The following is a 20,399-nucleotide window of genomic DNA, read 5'->3' as shown; positions in this document are numbered from 1 at the left end:
AGCCTAAAATTAGAAGCCCAAAAAAGCACATCCATCCATTATAAAAGTAATCCATACTGCTATGGGGGGTTAATAAAGGCCTGAAGGGAATCGATGGGTTTGTGTAAGAAAAGTATCCATATTTAAAACTTTATAAAGGAGAATATCTAGCTTCCGGCAGACCGCCTTGCGTATTTAACTTGCGCAGAAAGTATAACGCCTCTCGCAGTTCAAAATGCGTACGCTACGTCCGACGGCATCATCGCGCCAGTTATGATTTTTCCGTAAGAGACCTTAAGTTCCTGTCACAAAGTATGGGCTTTCTTAGGTTGTTTAAAATGTTTAAAATGTACTTCCTATTTTACATTATGCAGCAGAATATGGATCCTAGGAAGTTACACGAAATTGACCAGAACCTGACAAGTACTGATGTGGCCCAGTTGAAGTTTCTGTGCATGGATCTGATTCCCAAAAAGCATTTGGAGATGGTGATAGATGCCAAAGACCTGTTCCTGCGACTGGATGAGCAAGCACTGCTTGATGACGGACTACTCATCCCTGAGCTTCTGTTCACAATTGGGCGCCTTGACTTGCTTGTCATCCTGAAAACAACCAAAGAGGAAGTGGAAAGAAACCTGTCAGAACATGTGTCAGCCTACAGGTATGAAGACTGCTACTATCACTACTATCCCCTATTAAACTGATTGTCTGATAGAGATAAGCACACTTGACGGGGCAAAACAAGATCCAAAGAAGAACGCTATCAGTATCCAATAGTTTTCATGAAAAAAATGCTGCTTGTTTTCTACTGTTTTCAAATTTTCGATGTCACAATGTCCTGTTTTGTTTTACTCTCTCTTCTCATCAGAAAGATGCTATTTAGTCTATCTGAGGACATGACTGAAGAAAACCTTCGCTCAGTAAAGTTCCTTTTGGAACTTCCAAGGGCAAAACTAGGACCATCTGCTGTGAGTTTTATTTTGAGCCTTAAAGTTATAATGTTAGTGTAGATTGCACACAAATAATACATTATTGTGAAAGTGGAATATGCAATCGCTGATATATAACTACTTCGACTGCAAAAACTAGCTTTGTAAATGAACAAACATATAATTTTCCCATTTTATTTATTTGTGGTTATTTAATCTACTTTTTTTGTCTCTTATTTACAGTAATTATTCACTTTAACCTTTTTATTATTATTATTTTTTAAACTCAGTCATTTCTAGATGTTATGATTGAGATGGAAAAGCAACAGAGGCTCGGGGAAGACAACCTCAATGAACTTTACAAAAGTCTAGAGAAATGTGACAGACAGCTGGCCTACAGGATAGAGAACTTCAAGAATATGCTCAGAGACCCGGAACAAGGTTACTTATACAATTAAATTAATTATCTATATCTGCTCTTCATATTTATCCAAACACTAATAACAGTTTTTGTTTTTGTTTTTGTGTAATAGGAGGCAGACTCCCTCTACAGGAAATGTCTAATAATGAACAACTGTCTTTACCCAGTGTAAGTAAGCCAAATCTTTGCCATAGTTCACTCAAAAATCTCTTACTAACCCTCAAGTTGTTCCAAACCTGTATGAGTTTCTTTCTTCTGTTGAACACAAAATAATATATTTTAAAGAATGTTGGTTATCAAACAGTTAACAGTAGCTATTGACTTCCATAGTAGGAAAAACATACCATGGAAGTCAACTGTCTGGTTGCCAAAATTCTTTCAAATATTTTCTTTTCTACAGAAGAAAGAAACTCATACAGGTTTGGAATAATGTGAGGGTGAGTATGTGATGACAAAATTGTCATTTTTTGGGGTAAACCATCCCTTTAAGATGCATTTAGATGAACAATTTTCACATAGTAAAACACAAATCATTCTCATGATGTGGTTATCTGGGTCTGTGGCGGCTGGTGGGTTTTAAATTGTAGCGATCTGGGAATCCCCTGCTGAGGATTTATTTATTTATTCGGCTTAACTGCTTTAAAATGGTTAATTTGTTAATGTTTAGACAGAACATTTAGAGAAAATTACATACACCAAGACATTTCTCTCACCTAGCTTATCACTTGAAGCAAAAATCCTTCAGTCCTTTTACATGTCTGCGTTAAAAAGAGCACATTTGGTTGTTTAGTGAAGCTGATTGCTTTAGCTTTTATTCAGCTTAGGCGTGTGGTCTTCTTCCTTCATTTTTAATTTGTAGCTGCTGTTCAAATGATAGCTTGGTAAATCTGTTGGCGATCAAATATTGAATATCTCTGCTCTCCATAATTAAGGTATTGGTACATTTTCAGCAGTAGCAGTTCAAACCAATGTCATAATTTATGTCTCTTTGATGATTGGTTGATATACCAAAGGAGGCTAGCCTCTTCTGCGATTAATTTGTACTCACCGCTCTAAACATTGAAAATTAAATACTCAATGGTGATTGGCTAAAAAGTTTTCAGAACGGTTGTAATTACATTGGCAGATTTGCACGTTCGGAGAAGAGCAGTGGTGCTTTCGACTTAAGTAACATTTACAAGCTTGTTGTACTCCCTACCAGCCGTTTGTTGCAGTCCTTAAAAAGTGATTTCTTTAAAATAAAATCTCTCTCTTTGCTTTGAACTTTGAGTGTCGTAATTTTGCAGATGTTGTTTATGCTCATACAGCAAAATTACACACCAACTGTTACGGCCCCCGTTGTACTGTTTAGGATGAGAGGGACACGTAACATAAAGGATGGACAATGGCAGGAGTGCTTTATAAAAATAATTTATTTAACAGAATTTACTCACAAAATAAACAAAAAAAGAGATAGATGGGGAGCCCAGTAACAGTGAAGAAAATAATTAAACTGAGGAAATGAGTCTCCTAGTGTTGTAGTACCGGTCTTGGTCTCGAGACCGGACTTAAGACCATTTTTTGATGGTCTTGGTCTTGTCTCGGTCTCGACTGCATCTCTTCTCGGTCTTGTCTTAGTCTCGGACTTAGAGGACTCGGGATTTTATCTCAAGACCCAGTCAAGACCAAAACTGCAAGGATATCACTAAATCACCGGTGCATTGTCTGATTTAATATCATTAATGTGATTTGATGTAAATCTTTCTGCTTAAAATGCGATCAATAACTTCTTTGTAATGTGATTTATTGCTGCCGGGTTCAAAATCAATGCAGCATTGTCTCAAAAATGTGCAAAATTAATATAAATGCCCACAAAATTCTGAGATTTCGTTTTTTTTATATAACATAGAATATAATTAAGCAATATCGCAATAGCAAGAGAGCTGTTTTCATGAATATAAGTGTGATTGCAAATGATATTGATTTATACAAACGTTCTATAAACAAGAAGTTAATATTAAATTACATTTTAAACTGTGTCTTTGCTAGTTCGGCACCGTTTCGTTATTAAATGAATCCGCTGCTTTGAAAAAAAAAACGGTTGAATAAAGGATTCTGTGACGGTTAAATATTGTTAATGTTTTAATGTTAAATTAATCTGAACATTATTTATGCAGGTGTAATCGTACCAATTCAGATGCAACTTCTGTGCCATGAATTTTATTGGTAGTGATTTGATTGTTAACAGCGCTATAGTGTCTTACTAATCTCTAATTGTGTTTAATTATTCAATATAAGTCATTTCTCAGACAGTAGATATGGATCTTTTAGATGAATTTAAGGATTGCTGGTCTGGTCTTGGTCTTGACTCGGTCTCGCCCTGTCTTGGTCTCGGTCTCAACACCACAAAGTCTTGGTCTTGCCTTGGTCTCGGCACACGCTGGTCTTGGTCTCGATTTAGGTGGTCTTGACTACAACGCTAGAGTCTCCCCACTCGAAACCAAAAGTATAACTAAAGAATAAAAGACAATGTGGCGTGAATGGCTGGTGGCGTCAGCGGCTGGCAGAGAGAGACTGCGTGATCCGGCTTTATATCCCAGCATCCCGGGCTTAGCCAGTCCGGAGCTGGGGGAAAAGGAAGTCATTAAATAATACCAATAATGCACTCGGGCTGGGCATGCGTCACACCAAAAAAGTGAAATCATAATAAACCACCCCGAATGTCACACAACCTGTCATTATTGGTATCTGCTTAATTTGGTGCTTCAACCAAGTGGCAGATGAATTTGAGACAAAATTCCGAGTTTGATTGGATACACAGCCTTTATGTGGGAAGCGTTGTGTCTTCTTTTTTTAAAAGTTTAGTCAAGCCTTTTTGTTTTGCTATCATAACTAAATACAGTTGCATTTTATTATTTGCATTTAGTGTTGTTGTTTTTTACTCTGCTGTACATAACCCTATCACAATAGAATGGCCAATCTTTTTTGGGGTTGTTGAGACCCACAAATCTACAGCTTACATCTGCAATTAATATTTTCACATAAATGAGCGTTCTTTGAAATTGTAGACACATTCTGATACAGAGTGCAATGATAAATATATACTGTAATTTAATGCATAATAATTGTTTCTCTTCCCTGCACATCTTGTCTTCAACACAGCAAATGGAAGCAGAGAGAGCAGATGGGCGTGAGTTATATATGTTATACATTACTGAACATTAATGGTCTTTCTGAATGTATCTATCTCTCTAACCCACCGTATACACTTTTCCTTAGGGAGCAGAGGCTTTTCTGTTGGCACAATTGTCACCGATTCAGACACTCCACCCTCGGTAAAAAAAGACTAATTACTTTTTATTCTTGACTATATCATTGTTAAAACTATTCAGTGCACCATTACTATAGTTCTATAGTTTCACACTCTTATGTAAATTACAAACAAATGCTCGGCAGGCAACACTTTTGGGTTCTTCTGGCACCCTGGTGAAGAGCTGTTTTATGTTAGCGCTTCATGAAACACTGTTTTCAAAAGATAATTTTGAAGATTGATGAATCAGTACACATCCAGGATTTCACATCAATTATGATTCGTTTATGAATCAGGGTCATTATGATTGACTGTTTTAATAGAACCCAATAGTCCCGCAGCTGAACTTTTTCATCAAGCCGTAGCACATACTCTAATAACAAAAGGCTGTTAATTTCCATACTGCCACCGCTGTGACAAATATGATTTAACAATGATCTTAAGATGTGCGTATGTTGTGTACTGGCTATTTGTGAAATTTTAATGTGATTTGCTTTGCATTCATGTAGTCAGATGAATATTATACCATGACTCAGCGGCCTCTTGGATACTGTCTAATCATCAACAACTACAACTTTGAAGAAATGACCTCATTTCGCAACCGTAAAGGCACTGAGAAGGACAGAGGTATTTTGGGTATTAACCTTTTATCTCATATGTATTCCTTAAAATCGTGACTTCTAAATTAACTCTCTCTCTCTCTCTCTCTCTCTCTCTCTCTCTGTTTCTGTAGATGATCTTGAAATGTTGTTTCACAAAATGCATTTTGAGGTTGAGGTGCAGAACGATCTCATAGCCTCAGATATAAAAGATGTGATAACAAAGTTTGCAAAGAAGGATCATAGTCAAATGGGCGCTTTTGTCTGCTGTGTCCTCTCGCATGGAGAGAAAGGTGCGGTGTTGGGCATAGATGGTAAACTGGTAGAAATCCGTGAACTCACACGGCCTTTTGCTGAATGCCTCACACTAACACGCAAGCCCAAGCTTTTCTTCATTCAAGCCTGTCAGGGTAACAAGGCCCAGAACAGTGTATTGGCGGCAGATGGAGAAGTGAATGATACAGAAGAAGAAACATATGAGGAAGATGCTTTTATTCCTGCGTTGCGCAGGGTTCCTATAGAAGCTGATTTCCTAATCGGAATGGCCACAGTAGAGCACTACCAGTCCTTTCGCCACATTAAAGAGGGGTCAATCTATATCCAGGAGCTCTGCAAGCAGCTGGAGATATTCTGCCCCAGGTGAGTTGAAAGCATAGAGGACTCATTCATGTCTTGAATAAAAGATATACATGGGACTTCTCAGATGTGCCTTTGCTGGGTCTGTATAAATTCATGTTTTAGTTTCCACCAGTCAGACCATCTATTTCCACCAGTTTGACCCATTTATGCAGATTTTAAGAAATTGTATTCATTCATACAGTTCCATTCAAAAGTTTGGGGTCAGTTTTTGTTTTGTTTTTAAAGAAATTCGTATTTTTGTTCTGTAAGGACACATTAAATGAAACAAAAGAGACCGTAAAGACAGTATACTCTTAGATTTCTACATCAATGCTGTCCTTTTGAACTTTCTATTCAAAATCCTGAAAAAATGTATCACAGTTTCCATAAAAATATTAAGCAGATCAACATTGATAAAAATAGGAAATATTTCTTGAGCACCAAATCAGCATATTAGAATGATTGGATTAGACTGGATTAATGGCTGCTGAAAATGTATTCCTTTTTAGTTAACAGATATTTTGAATTGCAGTAATATTTCTCAATATTACCGTTTTTTAATCAAATAAATGCAACCTTGGGGAGTATACAAGACCGACCTCAAACTTTTGAATGGTAGTGTACAATGACTGGAATACACCTTTTCTATGATGTACATTTATTAAAAGAATATGATTGATGTTGATTGTTGTTGCTGTTGTTGTTGTTTCAGAAAAAAATTATTGTTAAACTATTATTACATCATTATTACGTTGTGCAATTGACATGCAGAAAAAAATTACATAAAACAAAAAATGATAGTGAGGACCCCTGCAGACCCTCATTACTGTGTCAAGGTCAATAGTTATATTAAAATAATAGATAATTTTATGTATTTATAACAAGGCAAATTAGTTCAGGGTTGTAAAATATAATGTGATGCGACTCCCCACCACATGGGGTTTTACAATACCACATATTTTTGAGTTATTTTATAACACCACATATTTATGAATCACTATTTTGATTAAATAATTCATGATTATGAAGGTGGGTGCATTCCCATTATTTCCAGGGGTAAGACACCGCAGAGTCATACAATTTAGATACATATTGAAAATAGTATAACGTTTTTACAAACTACAAAACCACACAAATATAAAGAGTGTTTCTAAGAGCTTGTCACGTGTTTTAAACTAGATTTGTTTCCCTTTCTTTCTTCGCCATTTTTAGGGTGTTCACACTTGTAGTTTGGTTCTTTTGGTCTTCTGGTCTTTTGTCTTCTTTTCTTTTGGTCTGGACCAAAAATGAAAATGATACATTTAGTGTTCACACTGTCATTTTTAACACAGAATCTATAGATGTAAAACAAAAAAGCCTTTATGACATATATTTTTCGTCAGAACATCCAAAACAACGCTGTGTGGTCGGCTAAATGGTAGTACAACGGATCAGAATTCGGATCATATTATGCTTTTTGAGTTATGGATCAGATAATTTTTTGAAACAGTAAAAAAAAATTGCACAAATTCTGATCCTTATGGCTTTCTATATCAGCTTGGTCCTCACGTCAGTATTCGCCTGCAGTATTATGTAGCCCTATTGTCCTGTATACATTCTATATTCCTCACCTTGCCACAAACAATTCCCCTTCAGGCGACATGTCGGTGGAAAAAATATGAGATGGGAGGAAAAATAATTAGTCAATGCTTTTTGCTCAAAGAGTGTATGCAAAGTTTCTCGGGGGAACAGAAACGTTTTGCGATAGAATGCAAAAGCATAGCCTAAGCAATAAAAGCACAATTTTGCCTCCCATCTCATATTTTTTTCTTCTTCACCATGTCCCTTTAGGAGCTCCGTAGAGGGGGGTTCCCCATCATTGTCAAATGCTTTCTTATTTGTGTCTTTAAAGAGACACTGCCTCCCTTGCCTCCTTGGAAAAAATGCTCCTGTTGAATGTTCATGAAGGTTTCATTTAGATGGATCCATTGAGTAAAGTCTGCTTGTCTGATTTTTCTGATAGAAACGAGGATATTTTGTCCATCCTGACAAAGGTAAACCGTGAAGTGAGCATCAAAGTTTTGAGAGGCTTCAAGCAGATGCCTGAACCTCGATACACCCTCACCAAGAAGCTGGTTCTTCCCTTGGACTGAAGCTCCTGAATGACTTCTCTAAGACTGGATTCACGCTGGACAAGTTTCCATTACTCAGAATCTATATTAATCTTTCAGGGAGGATCAAGGCATTTTGGTACTAGTATAGATTGATATTGATCTTGCTGTCGCAGACTCTGGACTTAATTATTAAATAAGACTATGAGTTTAAGTTTTCTGCACAGAGTTATGGAAATGTGGTCATATGATCTTGTTTAAACAATACAATTTAATTGTAATAAAAAAATTATATTTGATACGGGCCACAATTATTTTTAAAACTAATGTTAAGTGTAATTTTTATCCCAGCAGTCTGATTTAGTTTTGAATGCTTTTGTAAATGCAGGTCTTTTGATATGAAAAACTAAAACCCCGGACAATTTAAAGTTGTTAAAGACATTAAAATAGTTAGAAATCCCTCATGTACAGAAAAGAATAAAGTAATTAAACATTCGCAAGTGTCATTTTTTTAAAAATGATTTAATTTCCCCCTTCAAACTAGCATGTTATATAGCCTGGATGCCAGCCGAGTTTAGCCCCGCCCACAACATTTGAGTTCGGGAAATTCGTATTCTGACTAGAATTGAGTATGACGACGTCAGGAGTAGTAAATATACTATACCAACTGTCAAATTTTGATTGATTGACTGGTGGGCGGGACTTCCGGTATAGGGGGCGGGACTTCCGGTGTAGGCGGGACTTCCTGTATAGGCGGGACATCCGGTGTAGGAGGGACTTCCTGTATAGGCGGGGCATCCGGTTTAGGAGGGACTTCCTGTATAGGCGGGACTTCCTGTTTAATAAATCATGTGATTGACATTAGGTTTTGATGTTTTTGACAGTTGGTTTTTGACCTATTGTCATAATAAATCATATGATTGACATTAGGTTTTGATGTTTTTGACAGTTGGTTTTTGACCTATTGTCATAATAAATCATATGATTGACAGTAAGTTTTTGATGTTTTGACAGTTGGTTTTGATGTCTTTGATGACTTTGACAGTTGGTTTTGATGGTTTTTTGACATTAGGTTTTTTTGTTTTGATGAATTTGACAGTTGGTTTTTTGTTTTTGAATGCGGTATAATAAATCATGTTATTGACAGAAGGTTTTATCTTTTGAAGTCGCTGTTATCAGAAAATTCCCCGCGCATCCCAGAGCAGTGTATATAAATGGGCCAGTGTTGTGAAGTCCGTCTCCCACAAACATCTGTTCTTTTAAAACAATATAAGCCTTACAAATGCAATCAGTTAAATGTTTAAACAATGAAATAAAAAAATAAAACATACAGGGAAATGTATGAAACAAAATAAAAAATCAGCTTACATGTTTAGAAACAATCAGTGACATGTTTACAGAGTTGAAGGAAAACAAACCTGCTTTTGAAGCAGCACAATACTAATCATGTCTTGACACAAAGTTTGAGTTTTTGAAGACTCAGGGGTGTGTGTGTGTGTGTGTGTGTGTGTGTGTGTGTGTGTGTGTGTGTGTGTGTGTGTGTGTGTGTGTGTGTGTGTGTGTGTGTGTGTGTGTGTGTGTGTGTGTGTGTGTGTGTGTGTGTGTGTGTGTGTGTGTGTGTGTGTGTGTGTGTGTGTGTGTGTGTGTGTGACAGGTGAATAAGCATACCGCTTTAGATCTCTCCTAATTTATTACCCAATTATAATCTTTTAGCAGTAGTACATCCGTAGGAGCAGGCCGCCTGTGACAGTCTCAAGTGAAAAGCATTCAGTAGCCCCCAAAAGGTCATGGTCGGTCATGAGATAATGTAATAAAATTCATAGTGCAACGACGCCATCTTCCCTCGCATTCCAGCGATTCCAGTGACAGGTTCTTCTCATGCAGAGAGATATAACACATGTAACCGTATATTGTATGCATTGAACCTATTTCTTCATTATATCCTATTTGTATGTAAAATGATAAAAAGCAAATATTTGAACCTGTATCAAACTAAACAACAAGAACAAAGTTAGCAAATGTCTTTCCAGAGCCAATGTTGTTCGTACTCATTTTATTTCCAAGCCTAATCTTAAAAGTTTAAATTAGATCTAAATTAAATATTTAAAGTTTTAATAAAATCGTATCTTCTTAATCTTCCTATAACAGTGATGTATCCAGCATCTGACGCACCATACTGGATGATTTCTGCTTAAACTCATCATAAACCATCATTTATATATATATATACCTCATTTATACAAATAGTCAAGGAGGTCTTGATTAATATAACTAATATAACTTATGATTTTTAAATCCAGCATAAAGGACCGTTTTTACTAAACAGAGAATGTTCCATTACTTTATAATGTTTTAGAGCTTATTTCTACAAAGATGCCATTCAAAAGAAAAAAAGCAATAGTTGTTTTTATGTTAGTGTGTTCTGTTTGGCATCGCCTCAGACATTGTAGGTGGAAATATATATTACACTCAATAATAATGATAATCTTGCTAAATTTACTGAAACACAGGTAATCAAACATTGTAGTTTTAGGTGGATTAAATATATATATTACATACAACAATGTAAATACATTGAATGATTAACTTACAAAAGGAAATGCACTGTATAAAATCTCTCTCTCTCTCTCTCTCTCTCTCTCTCTCTCTCTCTCTCTCTCTCTCTCTCTCTCTCTCTCTCTCTCTCTCCTCAATCCACTCAATCCACTCGTAAGCTGACCTTGTATGTATCCTTGTCCACAGAACACCTTTAAAATCTAAATATTTCCTAGACTGATCTGCAATTAACTAGAGCCAATCTAGCTATTTTCTTCGAGTTGGCGGAGGTAAGTGCTTACTGTTTAGCTACTCATTAATATGTTTCTGTTTATATTTTTGTAACTGCACAAAAGCCCGCGAAAAGAAAAACTTCCTGCTTCACTGACTCCACGCACTCCGCACAGTGTATTCTCAGTTTCACGTGCTTCGGTTTAAAGACCGTGCATATAACATAGATGCAAACTCCAGAATTTTTCTCTCGTTTTGTGAAGTGACGTTAGAAGGTAATATAAATAAAAATAAAAAATGAAAATAAATGCGTCAAAGAAAAACGGGCAAGGCTGAGACATGCATGCAGCAAAACAAAGGAAGCGCTCTTGAAATTCTAGTGGCTAAATGTCAGAAGAAATAGGGTTTAACTTACGAGGTGGTGTACAGAGTATCCCATATTGATGCATTTGTAGCCAGTGGGATCTTCAGTTTTGAGTGTTATTTAAGTTACATTTTATCTGGTTGTCGTGTTTTTGTTTTGTTTATGTATTCAGCTCCCACATCTATTGAATCCTTTTTTTGAACTTTTTTACCTCTTACCTGTTAGAATTAGTTTTCAGGCAGATGCAAAGATACTTAATAGTGTGTAGAAAGGAGCATGAAAAGTAAATATATATATATATATATATAAGTGTCCTGACCTCGGAGAAGGTTTTCTCTATCCACGCAATGTTCTAACCTTTTTTACCCCTCACCCGTTTGCATCCCTGATATAATGTTTATTGATATACAAACATCTAATGATTCTGAGGATGTTACAGTATTTCTTTGAATTGCTCTTAGATGGAGGAAACTGGAACTTGCAATGTCAGCAACAATGATCGGATAAGTCAGGCTACTAAGAATGAACAAAAAAAGGGCAAAGCATCAGATGAATCAAAAAGAAAGAAGGCTGTAAGGAGGGAATCACAAGTAATAATTTCATTTAATTAATACTAGAAATGAACCATTGTAATATATTATGTTATTCTCTATTTTTACCATATAGGGAGGCAAAGAAAACCTACCCCAATGTGTTCAAAAGACTAATTTACCTAAAAGAAAGCGGAATCCCCTTGAACCAACCGGCATTATTACTGATCATTACCCTAAAAAGAAGCATGCAGGTAAGTCTTTTACAATCTGTGTCATGTTAGTAAACTACTAGAATATTAGCCAAGACTACTTCAATGAACTTGTCCTTATTTTCTCAGTGACAAAGCAGAAGGAATTCTATTCCATGTCAAATAGACCTCGTGGATATTGTTTGATCATCAACAACTATAACTTTGAAAGTACATCACTTGGAAACCGGAGAGGGACAGACAAAGATAAAGGTATTTTTGGGAGTTTGAGGGATAAGAATTTCTAAATTTGTATATTTAGGCCTACTTTAAAGTCACCATGAACTCAAAATTGACATTTCTTGTTTTTATGGAACATTGCAAAATCTATTATAAATGATTTATTTTTTTTAATTCATGCATATATAATGCATATTTAACATAATCTTTTATCCAAATAACTTTCCCTTGTTTTGCAACAACATCTCTTCTGTTCTCCAATGACGTGTTTACTGGTTTGAGGGCGGGACAACCTGTCACTCACATGAAATCACAGCAATAGCAAACTATAATTTTTAAAAATAAAAATTTGTTCTTTCTGGTTCGAGAAGCTGTTTAATTCGGATATGCGTCAAATTAGAGAAGAAAAGACGATCGTAACTTTCGTTTATGCTGACTTTGACATAGGTATAGAATATTTCAAATATGTTGTTGAAGACTTAACTATACATTTTACTTTTTTCTTTTAGATAATCTTACCAGAGTGTTTGAGAAAATGTTATTCAAAGTTGAGGTGCGGGACGACTTGCAAGCCTTGGAAATGCAAAAGGTGATAAAGGAGTTTGCAGAGAGGGATCACTCTAAGATGGATGCTTTTGTCTGCTGCGTCCTCTCCCATGGAGAGAAAGGCTCTGTTCTGGGAATAGATGGAAAACCAGTTCCGATTCGTGAACTCACACAGCCTTTTGCTGAATGCCACACACTAGCTAGCAAGCCCAAGGTTTTCTTCATTCAGGCCTGTCAGGGGAATGAGGCCCAGAAAGGTGTTTGGATGGCAGATGGACAGGAGAGCACCACAGAAGAAGGAGCATTTAAGGAAGATGCTTACATTCCTGCGTTGCGCAGTGTTCCTTTAGAAGCTGATTTCCTAATTGGAATGGCCACAGTAGAGCACTACCAGTCCTTTCGCCACACTAAAGAGGGGTCAATCTATATCCAGGAGCTCTGCAAGCAGCTGGAAAATGGCTGTCCACTGTGAGTTGTGGTCTTTATTTGGATAAGGTTTGCATTTGGTGTTAACATCAATTTTGGGTTTATCATCTTTGGAAACACATTGTGGTCTGATCACTCGAAGCACCATCAAAGGATGGGAACGCATACGGCTATATATTGCATTTGTAAACTTGTAACTTGTTTGTATCTTGTTCTTTTTTAACAGGGAAGAAGATATGCACTCAATTTTGACAAAGGTGAATAGAGCAGTGAGCTCCCAAAGCATTAAGGGTTCCAAGCAGATGCCTGAGGTTTGTTACACTCTAACCAAAGTACTGGTCCTTCCCATGGAGCAAGTCTCCTGATTGGCTGCAATCTATTTATCAGCTTTTATCAGCTAAATTTTATAAAAGAAGGGTCATAAGAAGGGTTGTTTGGATATTATAACCATTAGTTAATGATTGACCTCGTTTAGAATTCCAGTGCTGTTTTTAAATAACTAGCCGACAAATCAGAGCCATAGAACAGCTCTGAGACAAGAGATTAAATGAATTGGAGAGTAATGGAAGATAAAACTACTCAAGGATATGAATTTTCTGTATGTATATGGATTTTTTTGTATTTTTTCGACCTGGGACCCACGTGACCAGCGTTAATCCAACTGCATGGATATCGTTATTGCCGCAAAAAATGAATAAACAAACGGCAAATGCTGCTTTTTCTAATGGCTTGCTTCAAGGGGATCCATCTTGCGGCTGTATGCCATATATCTTTAAGGCTGATTTATACTTCTGCGTCGGACCTACGCCGTAGCCTCTATGCCGCAAGTTATGCCGAGTTCAGACTGCACGATTTTCAAACGCGTCGGATCACTGCTCTTTTCACACTGCATGACTATCTGGGGTAGCATTCAGTCACTTCTATGTTCACACTGCATGATGGATCGGCGACAGGAGGTTTCACACTGCATGACTTCACAATAGGAAGAATCACCGACAACTCTCTTCGGTGCGCAAACTACGTCTCACAACCAAACACGTGAGATGTGTCAAGTACACAACTTGAGATCACGCGTGCGTCAGAGCTCTCGCGCAAGACTGGAATTGTTATTTAAAAATGACAAAATGCAGAAAGTGCTGATTTGCAGCGAAAAGGAGAAAAAGAAAAAATATTATGAAGGAAATGATTGGGGAGAGCAAGGATTGTGTTCTGCAAAGAGAGTTTGCCATGTGCTGCTGTTGCGGCTGGTCAAGCAAATGTTTGTGCTTTGTTTCTGTTTGATAGAATTGTAAATATATCAATTAAAATACTGATATTCTGGTCTATAACTCCTCCCGGAACCTCCCCCTGCCCTGTATCTTCCTCTCTCATTGGCTGTAGGTCATCGCCAATGTATTTTTCAGTCAGAACATATTTTACACGGCAGGATTTTGAATCGCAGACAAGTCCAGATATTTAGCATGCCAAATATCTCACGGTTGTCGGCGACTCGTCTGCGATTGATAATTCACACTGCGTGATTGTCAATCGCGTGAACAAGCACTGATTTGCCTATGATTTCAGGGCATTTGTTGGCGATTTTGCAAAACCTGCCGGCCAATTGGGGCTAAAATCGGGCAGTGTGAACTTGGCATTACGCGTCGGTTTTCATTTATACTTCTGCATTGTTGTTCAAGTCAGTGTGCAATTACACATGCAGACCATTAGGCAGTATCCACGGGCATGTTGATGGTGTAACCCACAGTATCAAGGCAAAAGCTGAAGAAGCAGCAGCTTGTTGTGTACATTGTCGGAGTAGCAGCAGCAGTGATGGCGGCAAATAAAAAGCGACTTTTCTTGAAGCTTGAGTTGTTGTATCTAATGCAAATTAAGGATCTCTAGTTGGCTAGTGGAGTTAAGTTAGAGGCGATCTGGCGCTGGAATGCGTATTTGAAATCATGCTGAGTGCTCGTGGCTCCAGTATTGGTGGCTTGTGCACAGACAAGCGATTCAATCGATTGCTGTTGCGGGGACTATTCGTTCCGTTGAAATCACAAAACGAAATGCACCCGAATGTGCCCCTGTTCTTGATATACAATGGTGGATTAGAACCCAGAACCTCTGGCACGCTTAACAAAAATTCTACCACTAGACCATCAAGAGCTCACACACACTGAGGATCTATGTATTTATTCACTAACATAAAGAATCTCTGGACTACAACATATTGTGTTATATAGCAGATGTAAGGATGAAACTATCATCCCATTTCTGGACACACACTCACTCCTATCAAGATTTTTTTTTTTGACTTGAGGGAGGGGTTCAAGCAGACCACTCACAGTTCTTTCGGTCCGCGTAGAATTGACACGATGTTACACTTTTGAAAAGATGCACTTCAGGGTAACGTTACATCATAGGCTACACGGGCTACGCACAGCCTAGGCATAGGTTCGACGTAGAAGTATAAATCAGCCTTTAGTATCTCAAAATGATCGCTTGTCAAGTGCCAAGCCCTTGATCTGCAAGTCAAGTGGTGTAAGTTTGGGATGCTTGTAAGGTGCATTTGAAAATGCAACATCTCTTCCAAGATTTATAATAAGAATCGTTTATATGTTGTCAACACGAGAAAAAAGGTCTCTGTGGGTTTCTGACAAAATAAAAGCTAAATTAACAGAGCAGAAATAGCAATTAGCAGAAATTAAGACCATAAAATTAAGCCATAAATATTTTAGTTTTGCATTTGTACTGTTGTTCTGTAAAATAAAAGCATTATTATTATTATGTAATAATTGATAAAACTACTTTGTATTTTACAGTACAGTATTTTGTTTCTTCTTCTTTTTTAAACGTGACATACTTTTCTGCCAATACATGAATATAATCACTCAATCTTTGCTGACATACTTTTATATTTGAATACTCTATAGCCAATTATTGGCACTGGACACAAACTGAAGTTTGTAGTTATTACAGTGTATTTAAAATTACCATGTCAATTCTTGTCCCTGCCTGTGGAAATGTGCTTTTTGATGCCTACTTTTGACATATGCTGTTTCTGTTGGTCCTACCCGATGGCATGTTTCTGTGTTCATATGTTTTCTGTGTTTACTTTAACTGGATAATGTCAGGTGGTGCATATCATTGAGTATTAAACCAGTTTTTTGTATGTAAACATTTTAAAGATTTTTTACATGTAAAATATTTTTTTTGGTTACGGTTTGTGTAACAGCTCTGTGCTTTATTTTCATTAAAAAGTAAAAAACAAATTGGTCTCAAATGACTCATGATTCTCTCTGCTTTAACAGTTGTGGCAAATACAATGTTGTGTTGTAAATAAAATGTAATCCTGGTAGACATTAGCTAATATACAAATTGGGAGATGAGAAAACCACCATAGGATATAGGATGCCATGCTCAAAATTGCTTAAATCACGTTTCTTTCCCATTCTGACATTCAGTTTGGAGTTCAGGAGATTGTCTTGACCAGGACCACACCCCTAAATGCATTGAAGCAACTGCCATGTGATTGGTTGATTAGATAATTGCATTAATGAGAAATTGAACAGGTGTTCCTAATAATCCTTTAGGTGAGTGTGTGTATATATATATATATATATATATATATATATATATATATATATATATATATATATATATATATATATATATATATATATATATATATATATATATATATATATATAAAGTAACTACAAAGGAGCTCAAAACCTACATTTTTTAAAGGGAAAGAGAGACAATTTCATTGGTGGTTATAACTTTATTGTTTTACTTTTCTTTTATTTACATTATTTGATTTCTTGCAAAGTAAAGAAAATCATCTTGGTTAAAGTCATTTTCCTGGTCTGTCTGGTTTCTGCGTTAATGTGATTTACCTCCATTCTTGCTCTCTGTAGCGAACCTAGTATTCTTGTCCATTATTGTGTTTTCTGACAGATAGACACATAAAGAAAAGAGTAGCTACAGCGCACAACTAGCGCTATCTGTTACATGTATTTATATAGAAAACAGTGTAAAACATCTGCAAAAATACAATTAACCACTGTTTATAAAAAAGTTACTTCTAAAACTTGGAAAAACAAATTATAAACTTACTTATAAAACTTGGAAAAACACATCTCAAATGGCTTATGATTCCCTTTAAGTAAACAATTTTTCGTCCTGATTTAACAACAACAACAAAAGTCCTTTAAGAACATTCACAAAGATGCAGACATGCAAGGGTAAAGTAAACATGCAGTATAAACTTTTTTGAGATTCTCTTAGAAATTATCCTATATTAATAAGACATATAAGATATGTAAAAAAGACGTGTAGGAGCTTTCAGTGGCTCACTGGCCGTGGCCGCAGGATCAGTTTCTTCCTCATGGCGACTTCATGGACAGGCATTTGTTTGGATTTGATGCCCTCACGGCTAACATCATTATTCACACAAAGCAGGATTGTCTGGATGTCTGTACCCCTGGGGACATACAAATAAATAAAAAAAATTAAAAATGTCTTCTGTAGTATAGAATATATAGTTCAGACTTTGTGCATGTGATCGATTTCAGTACATATTATTTTTCCTTTATTATTTTCTCTACTTTGTGTACTCAAATTTTCCTAATGAACATAAAACTGCTGCATGAAATCTTTGTTACAAACTTACTGTGGACAATGTTTCTCTAGGTTTCGACAAAGTGATTGAATAAACCAGGAGCCCTTCTTCTCTCTGTAAGAAGAGTGACCATCAGTGGTTGACTTGGCAATGAGGAAATCCGTATCAGCTGGGATTGTGATATCAAAAGGATCAGCATCACCATCCACCTCCATCTCTGACTCTCCATCTTCTGGAGAATCCGCTTGGACTCTCACACGATTTTGATTTTTATTGCCACGACATGCCTGTATAAAAAACAGTTTGGGCTTGCCGGCTAGGCTTTGGCAGTTATTGCCAGTGAAAGGCTCCCGTATTTCATCAACGGAAACAACATTGCCATCGGTTCCACAGACTCCTTCTGATACGCCATGGGAGAGGACACAGCATACAAAGCAGTCTCCATTTACTGTCGTCCCCAGGGCCTTGAGGAGATTCTTCATTTCATCTGCAGTTTTATTTCTGTACTCCACCACCTTAAACCCCAGCCAGCGGAAAACTTTGGCAAGAAACTCTGGGGTTGAAGAGAGAGAATATAAGCAACTTAATCCATTTAAAATAATAAATATTGACAAATAAATAATTATATAAAAATTATTTATAAATGTATAAGTCTATAAATATTTAGAATTATTAAAACAAATACATTTTTTAAATCAAATTATTTTGTATCATTGTATTTTGCCAGCATAGACAATTTAAAGCTGCTATTGATTTTTGCAGCACAATATTTGACCGGAAGGGTAAACATGACGGTAATTTTCGTCAGCATCTAGTCTGGCGTTCTTAAATCATACACTGAGATAAATAAGTGAGGTTAAATTAATTTGAATTAATTAATTATCGAGTGAGAGAAAGATGTGTGTGCGAATGACCTGTGCCTGTGCAGGATCTCTCTACTAATAATGAAGCTGTGAGTTTAATTACTTTAAAAACAGTGATGTTAGCCTCTCATTTTATGGTATATAATGTAAATATAATGGTAGTGAAACTTTTATTAATAAACATTTTGGAGCAGTGATTTTCTGCTTTCAAGTTTCTGCGCTCCTGAATGTTTCTGTGTACGAGTATTGTGTGTATGTGCTTCAATAAAGGCAGCGCATTAATATAGAATGGTGAGTGCATTAAACAGTTTTAATGCACACCTTTCAGCCAATCAGGAGGATCGAGTATTTAGAAAGCATGGTATAACTTGAAATATTGGTTACACTTTATTTGAAGGTGTCCTTGTTACAGTGTAATTATACATTTAGGTACTGAGTAATATTAATTAACAACAGGTACTTATGGGGTTATGATAAAGGTTTGGTATAGGGTTAGTTGCATGTAATCATGCATAATGTATAGTTAGTACTATAGTAACTACATGTAACGTGTAACAAGGACACTGTAAAATAAATTTTTACCAAAATATCTAATGCTAAATTCTTAAATACAATACAAAAATGTTTAAAAAACAAACTGTGGTCCTCATCTGATCCCCTTCTTTCACTCATGGTCGTAAAATCAACATTATTGATGATTACGCAGATACCCCGTGGAAATTGTTCTATTTTGTATTGAGCGATCTGAAATAAAAGCACATATACACACATTAGTGGAACAGAACATAGGCCTACTTGACTGCAGCATTTATAGCAACTTGAATATATGAGCGTCAAATATGAAAGTCACCTCATGCACTGGAGAACCAAAAATGGCATGATCCTTTAATGTTGGAAAATTTTCCAATATATCATCTTTTCTTAAAAGGTCTATGAATTGGCAACAAGTTCCCTCCCCCTTTCCCGTAAGTTTGTCAAGTAGTTCGATGGCTCTCTTCTCTCCTCCAGGAATATCTTTGAGGTTCAAGTATTCACGGTGAGTAATAAGTTTAGCCTGCTGCACATGCTGCAAGATGAAGTCGGGATCTGCAAATAAAGTCTCCACGAGGAAGACTTTATTTTGGATAATTTGGGATTTTTTGTCCATTGTACAAAATCAACACCGGTGAACTGGAGAGAAGAAGAACGCAGATGTTAGTTTATGTCATAGCATATTCAGTACAGTAAATTCATATTCCCTCCAAAACAAAGAAACATGCTATACAATAAGATACAAAGTTACAAAGAGTCAATAACCTAATAATGGCCAATACTACTGACATGGACAAAGTGAAATAAAAGCTCTGTTCATACATTATTAACAAGTAACACAAACCAGGTAAGTGGCAGCTTGTGCACGCAAGTTTAAAAGTTCCAAAGGACTTGGTGTTCACACAAGGAAACAATTTCATTTTACAGCGTTCAGGTGAGCAATAGTTCACTACGTTGTAAATCGATTCATCCATAGTTCGATATAGATGCTGATTTAATCGCATAGTTTACATGACAATTACTATAACGTGTTTATAACTTTAATATTAAATCGTTCGGGTTACGATTCTCTGACGAATCAAATAAAAGAAATGAGGTTGATTTGTGCTTTGCTTTCATTTACCCTTAAATGCAGCAGGGAAACTATTCGGCTATTTGCACTACTTACACCACTTTTATACAATACGTACAAATCGCAAACATCGATCTATCTAGTGTGCAATAGTATTAGCATAGACGCTTTAAGATATTTGTTATGTTACGTTTACAGTTTAACGTAAAACACCGACCTTCTTGTCAGATGAGGGTTTCCCTCGCGAACTCCAAGCCGCGCTTAGATGAATGATGTGGGGGGTTGCCAGATATTCTGGGTTGCCTCGTCTTCTGTGGGATCGACCTCCGTGAATTATCAATAAAA

General features: G+C 36.5%; 2 protein-coding genes across 2 annotated transcripts; one reads left to right on the top strand and one right to left on the bottom strand.

Moving 5' to 3' along the window:
- Positions 1 to 347: 347 nt before the first annotated feature.
- Positions 348 to 13,353, top strand: casp8 (caspase 8, apoptosis-related cysteine peptidase; the record flags this gene model as incomplete). Its single annotated transcript, XM_079840030.1, has 15 exons — positions 348 to 640; positions 848 to 947; positions 1,199 to 1,349; positions 1,442 to 1,497; positions 4,471 to 4,498; positions 4,588 to 4,643; positions 5,128 to 5,245; positions 5,352 to 5,856; positions 7,838 to 7,961; positions 10,697 to 10,750; positions 11,517 to 11,627; positions 11,722 to 11,839; positions 11,927 to 12,049; positions 12,526 to 13,030; positions 13,215 to 13,353. 15 exons carry the CDS (start codon positions 348 to 350, stop codon positions 13,351 to 13,353), a joined length of 2,481 nt encoding a protein of 826 aa, XP_079696156.1.
- Positions 13,354 to 16,731: 3,378 nt separating this feature from the next.
- On the bottom strand, positions 16,732 to 20,332 carry casp20 (caspase 20, apoptosis-related cysteine peptidase). The gene is made up of 5 exons (XM_079840391.1): positions 20,272 to 20,332; positions 19,302 to 19,621; positions 19,090 to 19,195; positions 17,640 to 18,141; positions 16,732 to 17,450 (listed from the first exon to the last, which is right to left on the bottom strand). Exons 2-5 carry the CDS (start codon positions 19,596 to 19,598, stop codon positions 17,312 to 17,314), a joined length of 1,044 nt encoding a protein of 347 aa, XP_079696517.1. The 5' UTR covers positions 19,599 to 19,621; positions 20,272 to 20,332; the 3' UTR covers positions 16,732 to 17,311.
- Between the last annotated feature and the right edge of the window lie 67 nt (positions 20,333 to 20,399).

This window comes from Gobio gobio (genome assembly GCF_949357685.1).
Source record: "Gobio gobio genome assembly, chromosome: 17".
Taxonomy (NCBI): domain Eukaryota; kingdom Metazoa; phylum Chordata; class Actinopteri; order Cypriniformes; family Gobionidae; genus Gobio; species Gobio gobio.
Note: the sequence above shows the minus strand (reverse complement) of the source record. Positions and strands in the feature narration are given on the sequence as shown.

What these genes read in the sequence shown, in the direction of transcription:
- casp20 (XM_079840391.1), bottom strand. Translation starts at nt 19,598, where the DNA reads ATGGACAAAAAATCCCAAATTATCCAAAATAAAGTCTTCCTCGTGGAG. An exon ending in GGGATCAGATGAGGACCACA is followed by an intron (nt 18,142 to 19,089) that starts GTTTGTTTTTTA and finishes CTTCAACCCCAG; the next exon opens with AGTTTCTTGCCAAAGTTTTC. An exon ending in CTAGAGAAACATTGTCCACA is followed by an intron (nt 17,451 to 17,639) that starts GTAAGTTTGTAA and finishes GTATGTCCCCAG; the next exon opens with GGGTACAGACATCCAGACAA.